Source organism: Pygocentrus nattereri, chromosome 13 (genome assembly GCF_015220715.1).
Source record: "Pygocentrus nattereri isolate fPygNat1 chromosome 13, fPygNat1.pri, whole genome shotgun sequence".
Classification (NCBI taxonomy): domain Eukaryota; kingdom Metazoa; phylum Chordata; class Actinopteri; order Characiformes; family Serrasalmidae; genus Pygocentrus; species Pygocentrus nattereri.
Genome location: NC_051223.1, coordinates 2164195 through 2186712, shown reverse-complemented (window position 1 = coordinate 2186712; position 22518 = coordinate 2164195). Strand labels below are relative to the sequence as shown.

The 22518-nt window shown below is 41.0% G+C and overlaps 1 protein-coding gene across 2 annotated transcripts in view; it reads left to right on the top strand.

Moving 5' to 3' along the window:
- The window catches only part of prkg1b (protein kinase cGMP-dependent 1b), a 171321-nt gene that overhangs the window by 114994 nt on the left and 33809 nt on the right, over window positions 1-22518 (top strand). For both annotated transcript variants that reach the window (XM_037544381.1, XM_017723801.2), the window contains exons 6-7: window positions 6173-6250; window positions 7323-7414. In XM_037544381.1, the coding sequence (XP_037400278.1) occupies window positions 6173-6250; window positions 7323-7414 (170 nt within the window). The remainder of the gene's footprint in view (window positions 1-6172; window positions 6251-7322; window positions 7415-22518) is intronic.

Sequence of the window (22518 nt, the reverse complement as noted above, 5' to 3'; positions counted from 1 at the left end):
TGGAACTCTTATTTCACAGAGCAAAGAATTTTTCCATTATATGGGCCTTTAAACATCCACAAAGGCTATGATTTTCTGCTTGGAGGAGAGACGGGAGAAACAGGGGCAATTAGGCTCAGAGTGGTGGTGGTGGGGGTGGGGGGGGGTCATTGATCAGGGATAATAAGGATAAGAGGGACGGCAGTTCAGCTGGCCGAGCTGCTCTTCCACCATCAGCCGCTCTAGTTGGAGTGCACCCTCTGCTGACCTCAGCAGATGTGCCTCGGCCTCATTGAATAATGGAGGAGATGGAAGATGAACCGAGCAGCTGACGCCAGTCGGTGCTCTCTACACAGGTTCCTGTGCTTCAGAAAGAGGAATTTCACTCTGAGAGAGGCACATCCTTCCAATTATTGTCTCATGAGAACGGATTAAAAATACGAATTGCATTTTATTTCCCGTTAGAGGGATATTTATTTATATGCTCAGATTAAATTACAGCAGTAATGGCTGTGGCCGTCTTTATTTCTGTTATAAAGCAACGGTTCAGCCAAAAATCTACTTACACGATTTTCTGCATTGTCCATCAGCCAAAGGCATATATACAGGTGTGAACAGATCAAGTGCATCTTAGGCCTGCAGACTGCTTCTACAGACATTAGTGAAAGAATGGGTCGCTCTCAGGAGCTCAGTGAATTCCAGCGTGGTACCGTGGTTCAGTTGTGAAATTTCCTCGCTACTAAATATTCCACAGTCCACTGTCAGTGGGATTATAACAAAGTAGAAGCGATTGGGAACGACAGCAACTCAGCCACAAAGTGGTAGGACATGAAAAATGACAGAGCGGTCAGCGGATGCTGAGGGGCATAGTGCGCAGAGGTCGACAACTTTCTGCAGAGTTCATCACTACAGACCTCCAAACTTCATGTGGCCTTCAGATCAGCTCAAGAACAGCGTAGAGAGCTTCATGGAATGGGTTTCCATGGCCGAGCAGCTGCATCCAAGTCTTACATCACCAAGCGCAATGCAAAGCGTGGAATGCAGTGGTGTAAAGTGCCGCAGCTGGACTCTAGAGCAGTGGACACGTGTTGTCTGGAGTGACCAATCACGCTTCTCCATCTGGCAATCTAATGGACGAGTCTGGGTTTGGCGGTTGCCAGGAGACGGTACTTGTCTGACTGCACTGTGCCGAGTGTAAAGTTTGGTGGAGGGGGGATCATGGTGTGGGGCTGTTTTTCAGGAGTTGGGAACTCTTAATACTTCAGCACCAAGAGATTCTGGACAGTTTCACGCTCCCAACTTTGTGGGAACAGTTTGGGGACGGCCCCTTCCTGTTCCAACATGACTGAGCACCAGTGCACAAAGCAGGTCCATAAAGACACGGATGAGCAAGTTTGGTGTGGAAGAACTTGACTGGCCTGCACAGTCCTGACCTCAACTTGACTTGATAGAACACCTTTGGGATGAATTAGAGCGGAGACTGTGAGCCAGGCCTTCTCGTCCAGCATCAGTGTCTGACTTCACAAACGCGCTTCTGGAAGAACGGTCAGAAATTCCCATAAACACTCTCCTAACCCTTGTGGAAAGCCTTCCCAGAAGAGTTGAAGCTGTTATAGCTGCAAAGGACGGGCCAACATCATAATAAACCCTATGGAGTAAGAATGAGATGTCACTCAAGTTCATATGCGTGTGAAGCCAGACGACTGAATACTTATAGTGTATTTTTTTAACTCAAGCGGTTAAGTAATTCTTCAGCAACTACCCCAGTATTTTAGCTTCGGAGCGCACCAGAATACTCCATGTTTTTTATGTTAAAAATTCCTAAAGAACAAAGCTGCTGTAAATGTGTGTGGTTGTCTCCATCTCTTGTGGAGTTCCACAAAGAACTGCTTGCTACAAAAAAGCCTTTAGAACATGAAAAAGGAACACGAGACAAAAGAGGCTGATGGCATGTGTATTAAATAAATCAGACAGGGCTTGACCCTTTGCTGCGGTATTTTTTCATGGAGGCAGTTCAGAGATTGTACTAATTAGCTGCAGTTGAGTTCTCCCTATCTATGCAGCTCATCAAGATTGGACTTAATGCACTGAAGAGCAGTTAGGGAAGATAAGCCAGGTCTCTAAATTAACCGCCTCCGCTGGTGCACTTGTTTCCCAGTTCTTTACATGAGGACAAACACTATTGCAAGTGTCTGAGGTCAAGTTTAGAGGCCCTTTGTAAGAAATATGTTACTGTTATTGCACTATGTGCTTATTGATGCTAAGATACTCTGTTGCTTCTATGGACTTGACCATTAGTGTGTGATTGCAGATCATCCTCAGAAACATTCACTACTAATTCAGGAATCCATCCATTTTCTAAGCTGCTTCTCCCTTGGCGGGGGGCGGGTGCTGGAGCCTATCCCAGCGGTCATCGGGAGGAAGGCAGGATACCCCCTGGACAGGTCGCCAGTCCATCGCAGGGCAAACAAACAGAGACAGACTGTCACACACACACCCAGGGGCAATTTAGCATGTCCAATTAGCCTGACTGCATGTCTTAGGGAGGAAACCCACGCAGACAACATGAACACTGCACACAGAGAGGATCCCGGTCACCTGGCCGGGGAATCAAACCCAGGCCCTCCTCACTGTGAGGTGACAGCGCTACCCACCACGCCACCGTGCCGCCCCTAATTCAGGAATAACAGTCATATTCTGGTTGAGGATTAAAGTATTAAACTAATAACTACAACAGGTTATTGTGAATAAGATTACAACTGGAATTTGGGCCCAATCCCATTTCACCCCTCATCCCTACATCTTAGCCCTTAGCCCTCTGTTTTGTGTGTTCACATTCAAGGGTAGGTTAAATTTTCCATGAGATAGAGGGGTAGGGTGAAGTGTTAGGGCTTCATGCCCCTCCAAACAGAGATTTTTTGAGAGGTACACTCCAAACGGATTGTTATGAGAAAAAAAGAAAAAGCGGCCAGATGGCTGCACAAGTGAGCACTCTTCAGAGTATTTTCTCTGTTAAAAATGACAATAACATAATTTCACACCCCCCCCATTCTTTGATGCTCCAATTTAACTAGATGCCCAGCAGCAAGGTTGCTGAACTTTACCCTCCTCTGCTGCCACTGCAGACCAGCAGTAGCCTGTAAAGTAGTGTTCTTATTTATTTGAGGGTCCAATTTCATTGGAGAAGATTTCAACCACTACCTGTTGCAACTCAGTTCCAATGGGCAAAGTGACACTCAAAACAAGGAGTAGGGGTAAAAATAAGAAATGGGATTGGGCCTTGGTTGCAGGCACAAGCAGAAGAGAATCCCAGAACAATCATACCAAATTATTATGGATAGAACAATAAAACTGTCCTAATATCAAGTTCAGCTCAGCTTTTTTAATGTTCAGCCAGTTAACCTGAGTGTTGTTTTGCTCCAGTCAGTTGGTGCAGCATTTCACAGCACATGTTGTGTTTCTGGCTAATTCCAATTTATTTAGTTGTTTTGCCATCACAGCTGCCAATCAGAAAGCTCGCTCATGGCCAATGACAGGTTTGGAAGTTATTGAAGGCCTACTGTCGTACCCTTGCTTAGAATCTGATGAAACAGGCTGTAGGTCAGATATTAGCTTATAGACTTAATCTTATGTATCCTTTTGCTGTTTCTGTATGCATTCAAGTATTTTAGTATTTTGTATATGCTAAAGTACTTAGCAACCAGTGCTAAGTAGAATGATACAGTTACTGTGAAAACATGTGCTGCTATCAACTGTAGCAGCATGCTGTTGCCTACATTGTAACATCTGATATTACAACCATAATTCAACCGGCTGAAGTATGTGGTGCAGGGCAGTTTTGGAAAAGAGCAGTGATTGAGACTAAATAGAGGCCTACTACGTATTAACTGGCTGTTATCCTCAAGGTTTTTACTTGTAAGAATTACTCAGTCTTGTTGCTGTTTGCTGCTCTGTTAATTAACTGCTTCGGGTTCATATCAGGACGGTATTTGCTGTTAAGGTGTTCATTGGTGTTGATGAGGCTGTTGTTTGCTCTGGGGAGATGGTCTTTATTAGATGAGCCTGAATGGGTGTCAAGAGGACCTGTGTGCAGTGGCGTAATATGCTGTTAGAAATAAAGGTCCTTTTTTGTTCATCAAGGCACAGACAATGCAAAAAAAATCAGATGAAATATTTTAAAACCGAACAATAAAACAAAAGGCCTGGAGTTGAGACGGTGTGTGTGGAATCAATACTTGACTAAAGGTACAGAGATGTACCCTAGTGGGTGCCACCCCAGTGACAAGAAGGGTACTGCCCATAGTGAGACCTTCTTTGAGAGTGTAGTGTCTGGATGGAGGCACTGTGCCTTCGGAGGGACATGCACTGTAAACACACATGGGAAAGAGAAATAGAAGAGAAAGGGAAGGCCCTTAATATCCCTTTAATTTCTCTTAGACAAGAACGAGATCAGATAAAAGGACAAAAAAGACTTTTGCTCAGGTCTCAGATGTTCCTCCTATCAAAAAGACCCCAGGAATCTTGTTTCCTTTTTTTTTTTAGTAACGATTCTAGAGATGAACTAATCGGTATTATTGGGCCTGATACTGATCGCCGATCGCCTTTCAGCGTGATGAGCCGATCATGGATAGCGATCGAGGATGCGGCTGGATGACACATCGAAAGCTAACCAACAAACCTCAGCAAACAGCACGATAAAATACTTACCTACTGATTTTGAGGAACAGCAAAAAATGATGTTACCCACCTGTCTAACAGAAACAGAGCATCCTCATTCCTCTTTTTGGAATATACTGAAAAGACTAAAAGGGCTGAAGTACAACCACATTTGCAGTTCCCTGTCTTATTTTTATTTTCAGTCCCTGCCAAAGCTAGTGCAGCATATGCTAAGCTAAATATAGCCCTCAGATAACAGGATATCATGATAACAGAAACGAATCCTCGAAAAACCACATTAATTGCAGCTTTACATGTTCACACAACAGGTTTACAGCAAAATAGTAGCCACAGGTGTAATATCTAATAACAGCAGGAAAAATGTTTTTCAGTACTGAAATTGTCTTCCGCTAGCTTCTTGTTCGCCAGGTTCCCATTGCACCTTAAACAATGCAGCAATTACAACCCAATTCCAATCAAGTTGGGACGTGGTGTAAAACATAAATAAAAACAGAATAAATATATTTTTATTCAATCCAGTATATTATTTATATTGGACTGTTGAGCAACTGAAGTTGTACATCAAGCAAGACTGGGAAAGAATTCCACCTACAAAGCTTCAACAATCAGTGTCCTCAGTTCCCAAACGCTTATTGAGTGTTAAAGGAAAGGTGATGTAACACAGTGGTAAACACGCCCCTGTCCCAACTTCTCTGGAACATGTTGCAGGCATCAAATTCAAAATGAGTGAATATTTACAAAAAACAATAAAGTTTATCTGTTTGAACATTAAATATCTCGTCTTTGTAGTGTATTCAATTGAATGTAGGTTGAAAAGGATTTGCAAATCATCGTATTCTGTTTTTATTTATGTTTTACACAACGTCCCAACTTCATTGGAATTGGGGTTGTACATCCTTGCACCTCAGGCAAAATATTACTCATATGTTTTACGTCACTGATAAGCTCTCAGGATTGGCTGGGTTAGCTGATTATCAGCTGATTGCCGATGGTATATTTGGGATGAAAACAGGCCGAAGTATAGATCTACACCTCCATCTCCAGGAGAGACCTCAATAAAGCCACACATTGTGCTTAGATTTGTCAAAATAATAACACTCATGTTTATCTGCAGCTGAACTAAAGACAGAAACCCAACCATTTGTCATCCAAATCTAAGAGCCTTCTCAGTTTTGATGCTCTGTTTTTGTGCCTGGTATGCCTCATATGTAACGTGCATTGCGGAGTGCTCTGGGCACCCCGAGCCGAAACGATCGTGGTGTCCAAGGAATTTAATTTAGGAGAGAATGGAATTTTGAAAGAATGACGTATTTGGAGGACTGAGAGGAAAGCCATTGGTGCTGAGGACCCCCTGAAATGGGTCTAAAATCGCCCCTGAGCTATCTAGCTAACATCATATTATTGAATTTTATGACTGTAGCGCAAAATGACAAGAAAACGCTTGCAGAAAATATTGCAAGACATGGAGACGTAGAGGAGCTGGTTATATAACTTGTGATTTTTCTTTCTTGTTTAGACTCACTATAATGATGGAGAATATATCATCAGACAGGGGGCCAGAGGAGACACCTTCTTCATTATCAGTAAAGGAAAGGTAAGCTATGTAGTAGTTTCCAGTCAAAATGGCCATTAAGGACAAGTTATTCATTTTTCAGTGTCAAGGGAAAAAAAAACAGAAGTGCAAGTTTAACAGAAAATTACACAGAAGCCCAAGTATGACTAAACATAATAACACCGGATTATGGTTATAAACATTTCCCTGTTTACTGAGTCCAACCTTTACTTTTATTACAGGCTCCTTTCATTTCAGGAGACTTGCTTTCATTTTTTGAAAGGAATTTAAACGATATTTTCACACGTCCAAAGTTCAGTCTTAGAAGTTGATTGTGTTTTCTGCAATCTGAATAATCCCAAATACATTAGATGAATTTGAGGCCTGGGCTGTGCAGTGGCCAGTCCAGTCCAGTGAGGTACCCTAGGATGGACAGGCAGGATGGACAGAAACAAAGATGAAAGATTTGTTGATGACAGTTTTGGTGCTCCACCTGGTCTTGCATGGTTGTTAGGACTTTTCCTTTTGCGTATCTCTTAATATTGATCTCTTTGTTGAATGGTAAGAATTCCACTGTACAGTGTGACTGCCTGTTCTGCTGTGCATATGACAATAAATCTCTTAAATCTTGAATCTAATGTCAATTTTGAACCTGAAACTGCGTGTTTTGTTTTGGTTTTACGCATTTTACGTAATTTATCAGAATAAAAAGGTAGTTAATGACCATTTTAAATGAATTTTTTTGACTGTACATCCAATAAGCACATTTTCAAATGGTAAAATCAAGGTTATACTCTACCATGAGACATTGACACAGCTATCCTGCAGTGCCAATATCTTGTGGTATAGCACAACTTCAAGTTTCATTATTGACATTTAATATAAGCTTTTGAAATGATGACAATGCAAAATTGGTTAAAAAGAATGTTTTTACAGTCACGTGACCTACCTAACAGTTCTATGAGTTGGTCTGCATGCTGGCGGCTGTTGTTAGGTTACAGGTAAATGAGATTTGATGAAAGGCGCTCATAGTGCATAGAAGACCTCTCGGCCAATCTCCATGTGACGTTGGAAATAAAACGTGAGAGTTTAACTGACATTTTTGTCATGACAGGTGAATGTTACCCGGGAAGATTCGCCCAACGACACTGTTTACCTGCGTGCCTTGGGGAAAGGGGACTGGTTTGGAGAGAAAGCCCTTCAAGGGTAAGTAAAGTTGGGTCTATTGAGCCCCGCATGGGGCTGTGTGCTTGTGCCTAAAATGAAATGTATGATTATTTTGATTGAAACTGTGCTTGCAATTAAGTTAAACGCAATTAAGCTTGATTGCCAGCACCTGGTTGTGCCATTGCACGCTGCAGAAACAGCTGTGATGAACACCTGTGATTTGTCAGAATATTTACAAAATATTTACAGAGGAAATTCTGAGATTTGCAAGATTTCTGCTCTCACATTTCTGTAGGTCCTCAGGCATCTCATTTGAGTAGTGCCCTTATTACGGTGCTTGATTGTGATTGAGCGAGTAAATGAAGTGCCTTAATTGTGGATTGCGATATTGATTGGTACACAATTCATTGTGTAAACTTTCCCCCACTAAAATCTTCATCGACCCCTCAGAACGCTCTGAGAATATTTGATTGTGTTTCTACCATGAACATCAGTTATGTGCTCTAGTGGACTGTTAACTGGAGAAAATCAAATACTTGTCTAAATAAGTCGGCAGCTTTTAAATGCCCTCATTGCTGGCAGGAAAAAAGTTTCATAGCAAAGGTAGGTAGCCGTTAAATATCTTCAAATGGTGTAGAAGCTGGCCTCCATGCAGTATCTGTCAGAGTTTGAGCAGAATCTGTCATGGCACCGTCTAACAAAGTGAGAGACACATAAGGCCACAGCTCTAGAAAAGAAGCGCTTATTAGAAAAGCGGATGAGGCTAGCAGTGTCAGAACAGTCAGCCACCTGTCCTTCTCCTCCATAGCTCACTTTAATAAAGGAGACCAGTTATGAAATCCATCTTTAGCTCCATGCTGGTGATAGCTGGTGCTCAGCTATAAAAGTGCTTTATTTATCTATGCATTTATTTACGTACACGAAGCGTATGTATGCATATGAGAAGCTGTAAAGGTGCTCTTGCCTTGAAGGTGCCGCAATATGCGTCTAAGAGTAGTGTTCAACTTAGTAGCTGCTTTCTGCAGGACCTGTAGAGGAATGGAAAATGGCACAGATGTTTTTTATTATAATATAGTCATATATAGTCATATAATATAGCGTCTACTATTACTACCACTACTGCTATTACTGCTACTACTATTACTACTACTACTTCTCCTGCTACTACTGCTGCACTACTACTACTACTAATATTACTACTACTGCTGCTACTATTATTTACTACTACTACTACTATTGCTACTGCTACTACTGCTACACTACTACTGTTACTACTACTACTACTGCTGCTGTTACCATTACTACTTCTGCTGTTAATACTGCTACTATTTTTACTACTGCCACTGCTACTATCACTACTACACTGTTACTACTACACTACTATTACTGCTGCTGCTACTGCTACTATTACTATTACTACTACTACTACTACTTCTACTACTACTACACTACTGCTATTAATGTTATTAATATTGCTGCTACTGTTATTACTACTACAACCCCAATTCCAATGAAGTTGGGACGTTGTGTAAAACATAAATAAAAACAGAATACGATGATTTGCAAATCCTTTTCAACCCATATTCAATTGAATACACTACAAAGACGAGATATTTAATGTTCAAACTGATAAACTTTATTGTTTTTTGCAAATATTCACTCATTTTGAATTTGATGCCTGCAACACGTTCCAAAGAAGTTGGGACAGGGGCGTGTTTCCCACTGTGTTACATCACCTTTCCTTTAACACTCAATAAGCGTTTGGGAACTGAGGACACTCTTTGAGAGCTTTGAACATTAAATGTCTCGTCTTTGTTGTGTATTCAATTGAATATAGGTTGAAAAGGATTTGCAAATCATCGTATTCTGTTTTTATTAATGTTTTACACAACATCCCAACTTCATTGGAACTGGGGTTGTACTACTGCTACTATTACCCTTTACTACTACTACTTCTGCTACTACTATTACTGCTGTTACTACTACTGCTACTACTACTACACTACTATCGTTACTACTACTACTACTGCTGCTACTACCATTTCTACTACTACTGTTACTACTACTACTACACTACTACTATTACTACTACTACTGCTGCTACTACCATTTCTACTACTACTGTTACTACTACTGTTACTACTACTACACTACTACTATTACTACTACTACTGCTGCTACTACCATTTCTACTACTACTGTTACTACTACTGTTACTACTACTACTACTATTTCTACTTCTGCTACCACTACTATTACTGTTACTACTGCCACTACTGCTACTACTACTACTGCTACTGCTACAACTACACTACTACCGTTACTACTAATAATGCTGCTACCATTACTACTACTAATACTGTTACTGGTATTACGACTACAATAATACTACTGCTGCTACTATTATTACTACTACTGCTACTACAATACTACTACTATTACTACTACTACTACTGCGTCTACTGCACTGCTACTGTTAGTACTACTAATAATAATATTACTACTACTGCTACTACTACAACACTACTACTACTACTGTTACTACTACAATACTACTGTTACTACTACCACTGCTCCTGCTACCATTATTACTACTACTGTTACTACTACTAATAATAATATTACTACTACTGCTGCTACTATTATTACTACTACTGCTACTGCTACAACACTACTGCTATTACTACTGCTACTGCTGCTACTACTGCACTACTGCTACTACTACTTTTACTACTATTACTTCTACTTCTATACTATTACTAATGCTTCTATGACACTACTACTAAGTCGCAAGCTTCGCAGGCAGGATGCACACATACAGTTGTAAAAAGAAACATTAGAAATGTTATTAAACTGCAAAGTATTGTTTTTCCTTCAGCTCAGAAACTAGAATTTGGGAAACAATAGCACAGAAAGTCAATGCCTCTGTGAACTCTGAAGGCGTTCTGAGAGTTGAGATTGTGTTTTTCAGCCACTGCGGCTGCTGCCGGTGCGAGGAAAACAGCACACTTTTCAGATACCACCACTTGTGTGTGCTTGTTTGTAAGAGGCAGAGAAAACTATGCATAACTGGACATTACAGCTGTAGTAAGTGGAATATGGGATCTGAAATGTCTAATTTGGTGTGTATTTAGCATTTTGTCATGTACTTGCTGCATAAACTGTTTTGGCTTGCATACCGCTATGCTCATTTGCGCTTTAGGCAGAATGTGTCTGGTTTGTGCCAGAAATCCAGTACAAAAAGCTTAGTATATCTGGCCCTCAGTTCTTAAAGCTCTCAGCAGTGCTATTGTGCCAGAGCAACACCCACTAACATGCCATTACCATGTCACAGTGTTATTCTCTGTGGGAGAAGCAAGCGTCACTATTGTGATCACCCAAAAAAAACATCTGGTCACTGGTGGTTCACTTTACAATTACTGACTCATTGTAATATAAGTTATTACAGTAATGGGTTCGGAGGACAAGCACAACACAGCTAGTGTGTGTGCCGGCAGATGCAGTAGGGACACCAAATGGAATACATACATGTTGGCTGCAAGTGCAAGCAGCAGCTACACTGATCCAATTAGTGATGGGTTTTTGCCAATTACTTTAATGCACCCGGATTTGTATTTTGGTAAACACAGGTAATGAAAGCTTTTAGCGTTCTTTCAGTCTGCCCATTCAGGCAGCTTTATGGTGTTTCCCAAGCATGTTGAGGTGCATCTGCTCATCGACCCTGAATGAGAAGCCTGCAAATGCGATTGTATCAATGAAGACTCTGCAATCACACACATTGGTACACACACACACACACACACAAACACACACACACAAAGGCCATGCAGGGAGAAACTATAGACCCAGGATTAAGTCAGAGTAATCTTCAGTGATTGAAAGAGACACTGGGGCACTGGCCATTGCAGGAGCCTTTATTGATTCCTCAAAAAATGGAATGAGTAGGCAGCTTGGGAACCTGGTGATGATAGTAGCAGTCGTAGAGTTTAACTTCTCTCTCCACTATTTAATGCTAAAATGAGACACTGGCTTTTCCAAGAGGCCTTAATCCATCTTTGGAAGGAGAGCCTTGCTTTTCCTTGCTTGCTTGATTGCTTGGACAGGATCAGCATTTTGAAAGGCACTTAAACAACAGCGTTAGTTGGCTTTAAACCTATGTGTTTGTTTAAACCTACAGGTTTAAGGCACGTGTACAGAAACACCCCACATGGGACTTGTGCTTCTGCCCTTTTTGTACAAGTGCCCTCTTAGTCGGTATGTAACTGTAACTGTGTAACGGCTGTATAGCAAGTCAAGGCTCTCTACGAAACTGTCTCTGTTTCTCCTTGGTAACTCTGACCTGTCCATTGCACAATGTGGTCATTTGGAATGATGACCAAATGTACTGTTGGCAATAAAATGTGTTAATAACATGATGCACCAATTAAAACATGTTGAGCACTGCCATAGCTTTGTACACTGCTGACTGGCATTGTTAATAGTGAATACCATTGGTGCTTTTGGCTGCCTTTGGAAAAACTCGTATCGCTTTGTTGGGTGTTATCTAAACCTTGATTACACTGTCTGACTTAAAATTTGCATTTCATGCAGTTACTGAATAATTTGCCTAAGATTTGGTCATGTAAATTCAGATGGACAAACCAAAATATACCCCGGAGCATAACAGGTTAAGGGGTTCAGCAGGTTCACATAAAGAAGGGAATCCAGACTGCAATGGAAATGCTTAATATTGATTGTTTCATGAGGGTGTAATATAATGTGTGAAGTTATAGTCTTGCTCAGAATGATAGCTACTGACACAAGCAGTACAAAATTTGCCCTTTGTTTTGCTTTTTTTTTTTTTCTAAATACGAATAGTTGCATCCTTTGGAAATCATGCTGTTAAAGGGGAATTCCACAGATACAGTGTCCTGCATGTGCCACTCCATCATGAGTGGATTTTAAAAGTATGCTGTAGTCAAAAATGTATGTCAGGACTTTTATTGACCAGTATCTGTGAAATCAGGCCGTGTATTGGTATATATTTTATGTAATAGCCTTTTAGAGACATTAAACAATTTGGACATCTGGATTTGTGTTATGTTGACTGTAGTCACAGAGATGGCCTTGTTAGTTTCTATATCAGGTTACACCTTTTTATTGTTATGGGTGAAACACACCAGAGACTAATACATCTTTTTAAAAGCTGTTTCCCTGGTACTTTTCTTTCCTTCTTCAAAAGAAGTACTTAGCTGAACTAGACACACTACCAGAGTGCCTTAATCCCCTTAACTCCACAGAGTGTGTCAGTAGTCTGTAAGCTGTGAAAACAGTGTGTGTGTGTGTGTGTGTGTGTGTGTGTGTGTGTGTGTGTGTGTGTGTGTGTGTGTGTGTGTGTGTGTGTGTGTGTGTTGTCCCAATCCTACATTACCTTCTAAGATCAAACACGAGCAGTGAGACGACAACAGGCGCAGGAGAAGGCGAACGAAGGAGCTCGTCTGGGTGAGGCAGCACCCTGGTGACATGACATTTGTCAAATCACTTTACTGCTGCTGAGGGCGACAACTTCAACAAAGCTCTCGCGAGGGTTTGATAGAAAGTTCATTTTGAAAAGATGTAGTGAGGAGTAGCAGTGCGCCTGACGGTCTGACAGTTCTCGGTGGTGATGAGACTCATTTTAAATCATGTTGTCTTTTTACCATTGAAGATAGAGGACTGAAAAAACGCATGGAAGTTCAGTAGTCAAACAAAAAAAAAATATTTAGTCAAATTGGACTAAATTTACATTTACATTTACAGCATTTAGCGGACGCTCTTATCCAGAGCGACTTACAAGAAGAGCTTCGTCTCTCTAGAGAAAGTATCTTTGCTAGTTACCAATAGCTTAGAGAAAAAGACGGTCCTGGGCTCAGATACTACTAGAAACACAGTCACTGCAGACACCAAGAGAAAAAGAAACAGAGTTGAACGCAGAACTCTGAGCCATTCAATGCAATACAATATCAATAAGATACAACACAATAAGCTATAATACAATAAACTACAATACAGAGTGCAGGACAATAAAACAAGTGCAGCTTATAACTCAATGCTCATTTAAGTGCTGTGTAAAGAGACGGTCTTCAGTCTACGTTTGAAGACAGCGAGAGACTCTACTGTTCGGACAGCCAGTGGGAGTTCATTCCACCATCTGGGCTCCAGTACAGAGAACATTCTCTACGCTTGTCTTCCATGCGCCTTGAAGGATGGCGGGTCAAGCCGAGCTGTACTCGAAGCTCGAAGGGCTCGTGGTTCAGTTCCAGATTTCACCATTGCCATCAAGTCGGTAGGAGCTGGTCCTTTTCTGGCTTTGTAGGCCAGCGTTAGGGTTTTAAATCTGATGCAGCTACAGGAAGCCAGTGAAGGGAGCGCAGCAGCGGGGTGACGTGGCTGAACTTGGGCAGATTGAAGACGAGCCGAGCTGCTGCGTTCTGGATGAGCTGCAGAGGTTTGATGGTCTGCATGGGAAGACCAGCCAAGAGTGAGTTGCAGTAGTCAAGCCTTGAGATGACCAGAGACTGCACTAGCACCTGGGTGGCCTCTCGGGGGAGGAAGGGTCCTCCGGATGTTGTACAGGAGAAACCTGCATGACCGAGTCAGGTTCGCGATGTGAGTCGAGAACGATAACTGGCCATCCAGGGTCACACCAAGACTTCTTGCCTCTGCAGATGGAACAATCAGGGAGTTCTCAACTGAGATGGCAAGATCATGATGAGGACCTGTAGTCGCAGGGATGAATATCAGCTCAGTCTTGCTGGGATTGAGCTTCAGGTGGTGGGCTGCCATCCATGTAGAGATGTCAGACAGGCATGCCGAGATGCGACTGGAAACCTGTGTGTCAGAGGGAGAGAAAGAAAACATTATTTGAGTGTCATCAGCATAACAGTGATAAGAGAAGCCATGAGAAGATATTACATCACCAAGAGAGCTAGTGTAAAGAGAAAAGAGAAAGGTGTTCTTTTTGTCTTTAGGCATAAAGTAAACTACAGTGTATGGTGTATGTAGGTACATGAGATTAGGAATAGACCAAAAGACACTATGATGTCATTGCTGTGATTATATCATGAGTATTGCCTGTACATCTAGAACACTGAGTAACTACACATGTCATTAAAAAAGACTGTAAAGGAAACCTGTATAACTGTGTAGTGACTGATTGCTGGCTACCTCTTTAATGCATTTAAAGTGCGCTTAAAATCCTAGATGGAAAAGACAGACATTTGAAAAAGTGCCAAAATATCTAAAAAGAAAAAAAGGTTTTATACTTAGATGAGGTGAAAAGGTTGTTTTGTTGAAAAGGAGAGATGTGAAAGGAGGTGATGATGGAGCCCTCAGCCGCTGCCCACTCTGCCTGACGTCGCTGAACTTTTAGGGTTAGTGCTAACAAAGAGCTGCTACAACTGCTCAACCAAGAGCTAATGGTCGGTTAGTGTAGTGGGCAACACCTCTGCCTTCTACACTGTAGACTGGGGTTCAGTCCCTCACCAGGGCAAACACCCTACACTATACCAATAAGAGTCCTTGGGCAAGACTCCTAACACCACCTTGGCCTCCCTGTGTAAAATGTTCAAATTGTAAGTCGCTCTGGATAAGAGCGTCAGCCAAACGCTGTAAATGTGAGCTGATAAAGGTTCCTTTATCGTATGTGGCACACAGTGAGTGAGACTCTTGACCATAAGTTGCGAGCGATATCGGATTTCTGGTTTTTGGTTTAGTAATCAAACGCACATATACGCTTACTCTGATTTCTTTCGCTTTTCTCAGTCTGCGCATGTGTGAAAACAGAGTGCTGTCCCAGAAACAGCAAGCAGCGTTTAACACAGCAGCCACAAGATGGCAACCAAACACTTTTGGAGCAATGCTGAAACCAGCTGCATGACTAATTTAAGAATTGAAATATTCTCCATCTTCTAGATGATATGTAGTCATATTTTCTGGTAAAGTGACTTGATGTTTAAGGAAAAAAAACTGGGTTAATGTTTGAGTTTTACGTTACATTTACATCTCCCTCCCTGGGTTTATTGGCGGGTTGCAGAGCAGAACTCAGGTTACTGCCGGACTCATGCACACCCATAGTTTTCTCCATTATCTGATTACCCAGGTGCATGTAAACATATTGAACAAAATGCTGCCAAAATCTGATTTTCAGTTTATTCAGATTATTACTGATAACACAGTATCATTGAGTTAGACTTTCCTGAATATATGCTGTCAAAAATACAGGATTAATACTTTTTTCTGCAAGACTCTTGGAAGCCCCAAAACGAACTCATTGTTGACTCGTTGTTAATAAATAAATATACAAACATTGTGAAAATGCCTTCAGTTATTGTGATGCTGTTTTTTTGCCATATCGCTTGCACTTAGATGAGATTAATGCTGCCTTGAAATGCTTATTCCAAGTTAATATTTCAGTGTTACAGTGTGATATTTATGATGCATCTCTCTGTCATGAGCTCAGGCTCAAAAATAATCCAAAACATAAATGCCTTAACAAATAAAACCTGCATTTTTGTTCACTGATGCACGGAACCCATATGGTTGGTTTCCATGTAAAATGGAAAGTACATTTAACACTATCTCTGTCTCGTGATAAGCGAATGTAGCTGACTGAATGACTGTCTGGGCAACACTAAACCCACCTGCCCAGCTTTGTTTCAAGTTAAAGTTTGGCTTGCATCTGAAGTTTTCGCAAACATGAACATCAGTCAAATGACAGAAATGACATGACAGCATCATGATCATTTCTGATTTTCTGATAATTATCACTGTTGAGAGCCATTCATGTGTTTGTAACTCCCAATTGCCGTGTTTCTAACAGCACTGTCAGATCTTTAATTTGGTCTTCTCTGAATGCAAAGGCACTGTCTTCTTAAACGGCTGGATCTTTGATGTCTGTAAGCTCAGTCCCGCTGATGAGAAACTGGAATATGCCGTGTGGTGTATTAGTTTTAGGTTGAAGAGGTGTTACTCTCCCAAATGTGTGTTCTTGATCTCTGCCCCTTTGATCTCACTTTTCGACCCCCCCTCCCTCCCCCCCACCCATTTTAATTAGCACACAATCCTGCGTGCTTGTTAGTGGCCTTGTATTTTAGCAAGTCAATCAGCGCTCTTTTCTGTTTCATTTGTCCAGCTCGAGCTTTCATCTTAAACAATATTTTGAGAGTCACATTACGGCTAGACGAGACCATTTAAGATTTTGCCTGAAGAGCAGACGTAACAATAGCTGTGATGTTGTGGATTAAAGGCTTCCCTCGTCTTTGATGTTAAACAGATTGCATACAAAGTGAACATTCATGTCCCTCTTTAGTCAAACATCTTGATTGCTCAAATTGATTTAATTGTTGGCAATTAAGGAGATGTCAGTCAGAGCTTATGATCATTTTATCACGTGGTAACTTGCCTTAGGAAAATGTGCATGTCCATGCATGCGCCCCACACTTTAATGCGCACACATAGTTTTTTTTTTTCACGGTGTTGCTGCTATTTTATTAAAGCCTTGTAACATTTTCTTATTCATCTGTTTTTTGTTTTATGCATTTTTTAAATTAATAAAACCACCAGCTGCCCTTTACATTTCCTTACTAATAGACCAATAGAAATGATAAAATTTTATTATACAAAAAGTTAGAAATGTTTTTTCCTTCGTTAATTTTCCTTCATTGATTTCACCTTACATTGAAGGTCAGACCGGCCTTTGTAACAAAATTTGAATATTATTGTCCTAAAATGTATGGAAGTTTTATTTAACTTGCAACTACCAAGCAAACCTTGTATCAAATACTCAGCCTAAACACTAAATGCTGGTCAAAACAACCACTGTTTTGACCTTAATACTAAACTGTAATGTTCATGTATGTTGTGATTGACAACATAGATGGAGACAGATGGTCAAAATTGCCCAGTGTCCATTCTGTAAAGTTTTCATATATTAAGCTATTTCACACGCAGTGAATGGCTCATATTAGTAGGCTACTGATCAGTTATTGCTTTGACCAATCGCCCACCCAACCGCCCCCCCGAGTACGGCTCGTAGCACTTGTATGGTTTTTTGTTGTGGTCCATCTGTGCAAGGAGGAATATAAACCTCTAATGAGAGCACCAAAGGTCGCTGTTATTTTTGCACTTTCTATAGCTGTTAGTCTAACTCTATTATTCTATAATCATGACATTTAGATGGCAGCTCTGTATTGATGGCTTTGAGTAAGCCCAAGGCCGTGCCAGTTCATTCCAGGCATGCTTTCGTCTCGTACCCTGAAGGACTTTCTCTGACTGTTTCTGCCTGTTACTGCCTTTTCTCGAGTTCAACCTCAGTTCTCTTCCTGCGTGCTTCTGTTTTTCCAGTCAGATTGACAGGTTTGACCTTTACCTTATGGACTGGTCTGAGCTGATGTGATATACGCCGCCCGTGGCCAGACGTTTAACTGACCGTTGGGGTATGCTTCTGTTCAGCTGCTTCACTCACCAGTGCTCTTTTTCACATTGTCAGACTCCGAACACTCAACTTGGTCTTTGTCTGCACATCCAGGAAGGCAAAATGGTTATGAGACATGAGACTGTAGGGTTGGAGTTCAGCCCTCACAGAATATGAATAAAATAGTCGTGTTGTGATTGTATTGCTACTTACTGCATGAACCAACCAGACTGAGGACCAGCTTCTTCCCTCAAGCCATCAGACTCTTAAACTCCAATTAGACATCACTGCAACGGCACTTCATGTCCACTTATTTATCTCTGCTGCTGTAATGAATCAGTGCCTCCACTATATCACCCCTCCACTATATCACCCCTCCACTATATCACCCCTCCACTATATCACTCCTATACATGTCACTTTATACATTACCAGTATTAAGATGTACACCTTCTACCTCGTACTCATGCTGCTGTTGTTTGCACCTTCTATTTATTGTTTATTGTTTCTTTTGGGAGTTAAACTGGGACCTTGAGTTCACTATTTTGTTCCACCTCATGTACCACATGTGATGCGAATGACAATAAAGCCCTCATCTCATCTCATCTCATCTCATCTCATCTCATCTCATCTCATCTCATCTCATCTCATCTCATCTCATCTCATCTCATCTCATCTCATCTCATCTCATCTCATCTCATCAGTAATGTGAGATGATTAAACATGGCTCTGCATAATTTTGACCAAAAGCTACCTTTGATGGATTACACGAATATCTTGATTAAGAGGTGAAACTTTAGGGATCAACGTCAGGCTAAAGCTTGCATGTGGCAATTGAAACCTAAACCTATGTAAAGTATGCGTACAATTATACTTACGTTGCTATTTCCTGTTTTATTCGTCAATATTGAAAAACAAAAGCAGATACCATCATTGGCAGGAACAGTGGTGGACAGTAACTCAGTAAATGTAATTGGTTTCTGTACTTAAGTAGTTTTTTTTTTCTGTATCTGTTCTTAAGTTTTTCCATTCTGGGTGACTTTTTCCTTTCACTCCACTACAACCACACCACAATATAGAAATATGTCCACATATGCAGTCGAGACTGACACGTTTCTTTTTTTCTGAATTCATACAAACACTTTCGTTTTAATTTTAAATTTTCCATTTATTATAATTATGGTGATAATTAAGAAAAGAATCTGTTCCGTTAAGAACTATTAAAAAGTCAACAATCATTATAAAGATCATTAAAGATTGTTGATGCTGATTCCAGGACAAGCTAGTCCTTTTTTCTTTTGTTTTTTTCTGTACTGACTAAACGAAATAAGTTTGTTTTAGGTTTGAGTTTACACTGTAATTGGCTGTAATTAATACTTGGTATCTGACAGCGAATAATCAATGTCTTGCAAAGGGCTAAATCTGGGCTAAGCCACTCCAAATCTGTCAGATTGCGATGTTATTACCTGTGCACAGCCATCTTCAGGTGTACCCTCAGATGTTCAATGGGATTCAGGTCTGGGCTCTGCCTGAGCCATTCCAAAACTTTGATCTTCTTCTTGTGAAGCCATTCTTGCATTGGGTCATTGTTGTGCTGAAAGTTGAAATTCCTCTTCATCTGCAGCTTTTCAGCAGAGGCCTGGAGGTTTTGTGCTCAAACTGACGGATATTTGGAACTGTTCATACTTCCCTGCACCTTGACTAAAGCCTACTTGATGTAGGTTTTGGCAAAACATAGCCGGGCTTGGATGTTTTTCTTTGTTAGAAAAGGCTTCCATCTCGCCACAGCCCAGACATATGAAGAATACGGGAGATTGTTGTCACACGCGCTACACAACCAGGACTTGCCAGAAATTCCTGCAGCTCATTTAATGTTGCTGTGAGCCTCTTGGCAGCTTCCCAGACCAATTTTCTTCTTGTCTTTTCATTCATTTTTGAGGGATGTCCAGTTCTTGGGAACGTCACTGTTGTGCCAAATGTAATCCACGTCTTGACGACCGTCTTCAACGTGCTCCGTGATATATATAATGCCTTGGAATTTTTTTTATACCCTTCTCCTGGCTGATACCTTTCAACAGTCACATCCCTTCAATGTCTTGTAAGCTCTTTACAGCCATGGCTTTATCTATAAAACGCAATGACAAAAATCCGACTAGAACAGCTGAACTATATATTAATTGGAATCACTGGCAGGTGCGACTGACGACTGGCTGTGTGGCTAATTCTGATCACAATCACATCCCCAATTATAAGAGTGTTCACACTTATGCAACCACATTATTTAAGGTTTGTTATTTTTATTTTCCGCCTCTAAATGATTTGAGTTTATTTTTCAGTGGAATTATGCAGGTTAAGGGTCACATTGAAGGTGGTCTGGTTTCTTTTCATGACAAAAACCTGACCTTTTAACAGGGGTGTGTAGACTTATTATATCCACCGTGGGAGGTTTTGATGAAGTTCAGTATCACAGTACTTTCCAAAAATATATTTAATGATGTTTAAGCATGCATGGAATTTAAAATAGCTTCTGGTACTCTGTGCTAAATAAGAGTCTAATAAACCTGACGTAGCTTTATTTGTTGGACTGTTTTGTTCTGTTGTTCTCTTGAAATCGCCAGCATTTTTTAAAATGTTCTTTTTTTAAAACAGTCAGAAGCGCCCAGCGAATAGCATATCGCTGTTGTCGGACCGAATCCTCGAAACTTTACAGGAGAAGGAAAAAACCGACGGTACTTCTATTGTAAGTCAATGGAACCAGACAGCTTTCCAAGTGATTTTGGGCCATTTCTTTTGGTCTATTTGTCATGAAATTTACATACAATGTAAAGAGTAACAGGCATTTTCAGATTATGTCAAAAACTGAAAAACGTCAAGAATGGAGATACAAGGTTTTCTTCCGACAACAGCGATACAGTGCAGATCACTGCATGTTTGTTAAATACACTGATGAAAGGAAAAATCAAAGAAAATAAAACAATAACGTTATATGACTCCAGCACCAATGCTCTTATATAATCCAGTGATAAGCAAAAGGTTGAGAGGCCATTTGGACACACTGCTTCATGTTGGCATGACGAGAGTTAAATGATTGGGTGAAGGCCGAGTGTGTGATGTAATGCTACTTCTGGGTGACACCGATCATATCTAACATTAGTGAACTCTCCTCACTGGGAGCTATCTGTTTTCACACGTCTGCTGTGCAGAAAAACACTCAGTATCCAAGGAGAAGCCAGCTTGGGGTGGCGGAACTTCAGAAAGGTGCTGCTCCTTATGTCATCACATAAAGACAGGTCTGTAGACAGCTGGATCTGTTGGTGAGCGTTGGTGCAGTCCCTTGAAAGAGGGCGAATTCACAGCTGCTTTCTCAGCTTCACATGTTGGAGGCCCATATGCCATTTTCAGGGATGAGGTTGGAACATATGCACCATCCACTCCCACTTTCCTTGGGGTTCCTCGATGACAGCTCGTCCACCGCTGCCCAGTTCTCCAGAAATCGGATTACTTAGGCTCTTGCAAGGCTCCCCAGACCCTGTCTGACATCTGACTGGACACGGGTGGTTGCTTCGTGTTTGGTTTCCAGGGTTACTGAGGTCTGAAAATAGTAGTGGCAGTTTACATTTGATAAGTTAGATGATTTGAACTTCACATGTGCATCACTCAGGCCCAATCTCACTTCTTCTTTTTACCCCTACCCCTTGTTTTCGAGTGCCACCCTAACCCCTTGGAACTGAGTTACAAGGGCAAGTGGCTGAAATCTTGCCCTGTGAAAAGGGTCCGTCAAATAAAATATAAATAAAATAAAAAAACATTACTTCATGAACAGGCTACTGCTCTTATACTCAGAATGCAAACATTTTTCATTGTGCAATATGTTCATAAGTGCAATACAGATCTTATGCACCTCTTTTTTTTCTTATTCTTATTTTGGTGTAAATAGTCGAGATTTAACTTTAATTTTTATGAATTATAATGTTTATACTGTTTATACTGTTTCCCGTTTCTACTACTGAGTGCCTTACTCCTGTTATTCTCCTGCTGCTGTAATACTGTGAATTTCCCCGCTGTGGGACTAATAAAGGATTATCTTATCTCATCTTATCTTAAGCGACCCTGCCCGTCTTCAGTGATAGGAGAGAAGGGAAAAGTTCAGCAACCTCCCTGCTGGACTTTAGTTACATTTAGGGCATCATATCCTTCAAAGAGGGACAATTATTTATTATCACCCACTCATTCTGATGTGATACGAAGCTGACGTCAGCTATTCTCCAGCTTCTTTTTCGAATTTTCCAGTTCCGCCTTAAATGGAGCAGCACTGACATTCTGGCGCTTCAGGCGTCAATACTGCAGGACTATTTAAGGTGGAACGGGAAAGTTAGCTAGCTTGCTACCGATACATTGTTTATCATATTTTTTGTAACGGAGAAAATACATTTGTGTGTTTCTTTGGTCTCTCACGAAGACGTCTTGCCAGTTTTTCTTTTTTTTCTTTTCTTTCATAACTCCCTGTTTGGAGTGTGCCTCTGAAAAACCTCCGTTTGGAGGGCCATGTAGCCCTAACACTTCATCCTAACCCTCCATCTCAACACAAATTGAGACACCCTAACCCTAGAACAGAGGGCTAAGTGGCAGGGGCAAGGGGTGAAATGGGATTGGGCCTTAGACTGTATCGCACTTTTTCAAGTTACTTTGAAACTAGAGCCCTGGTAGCTAA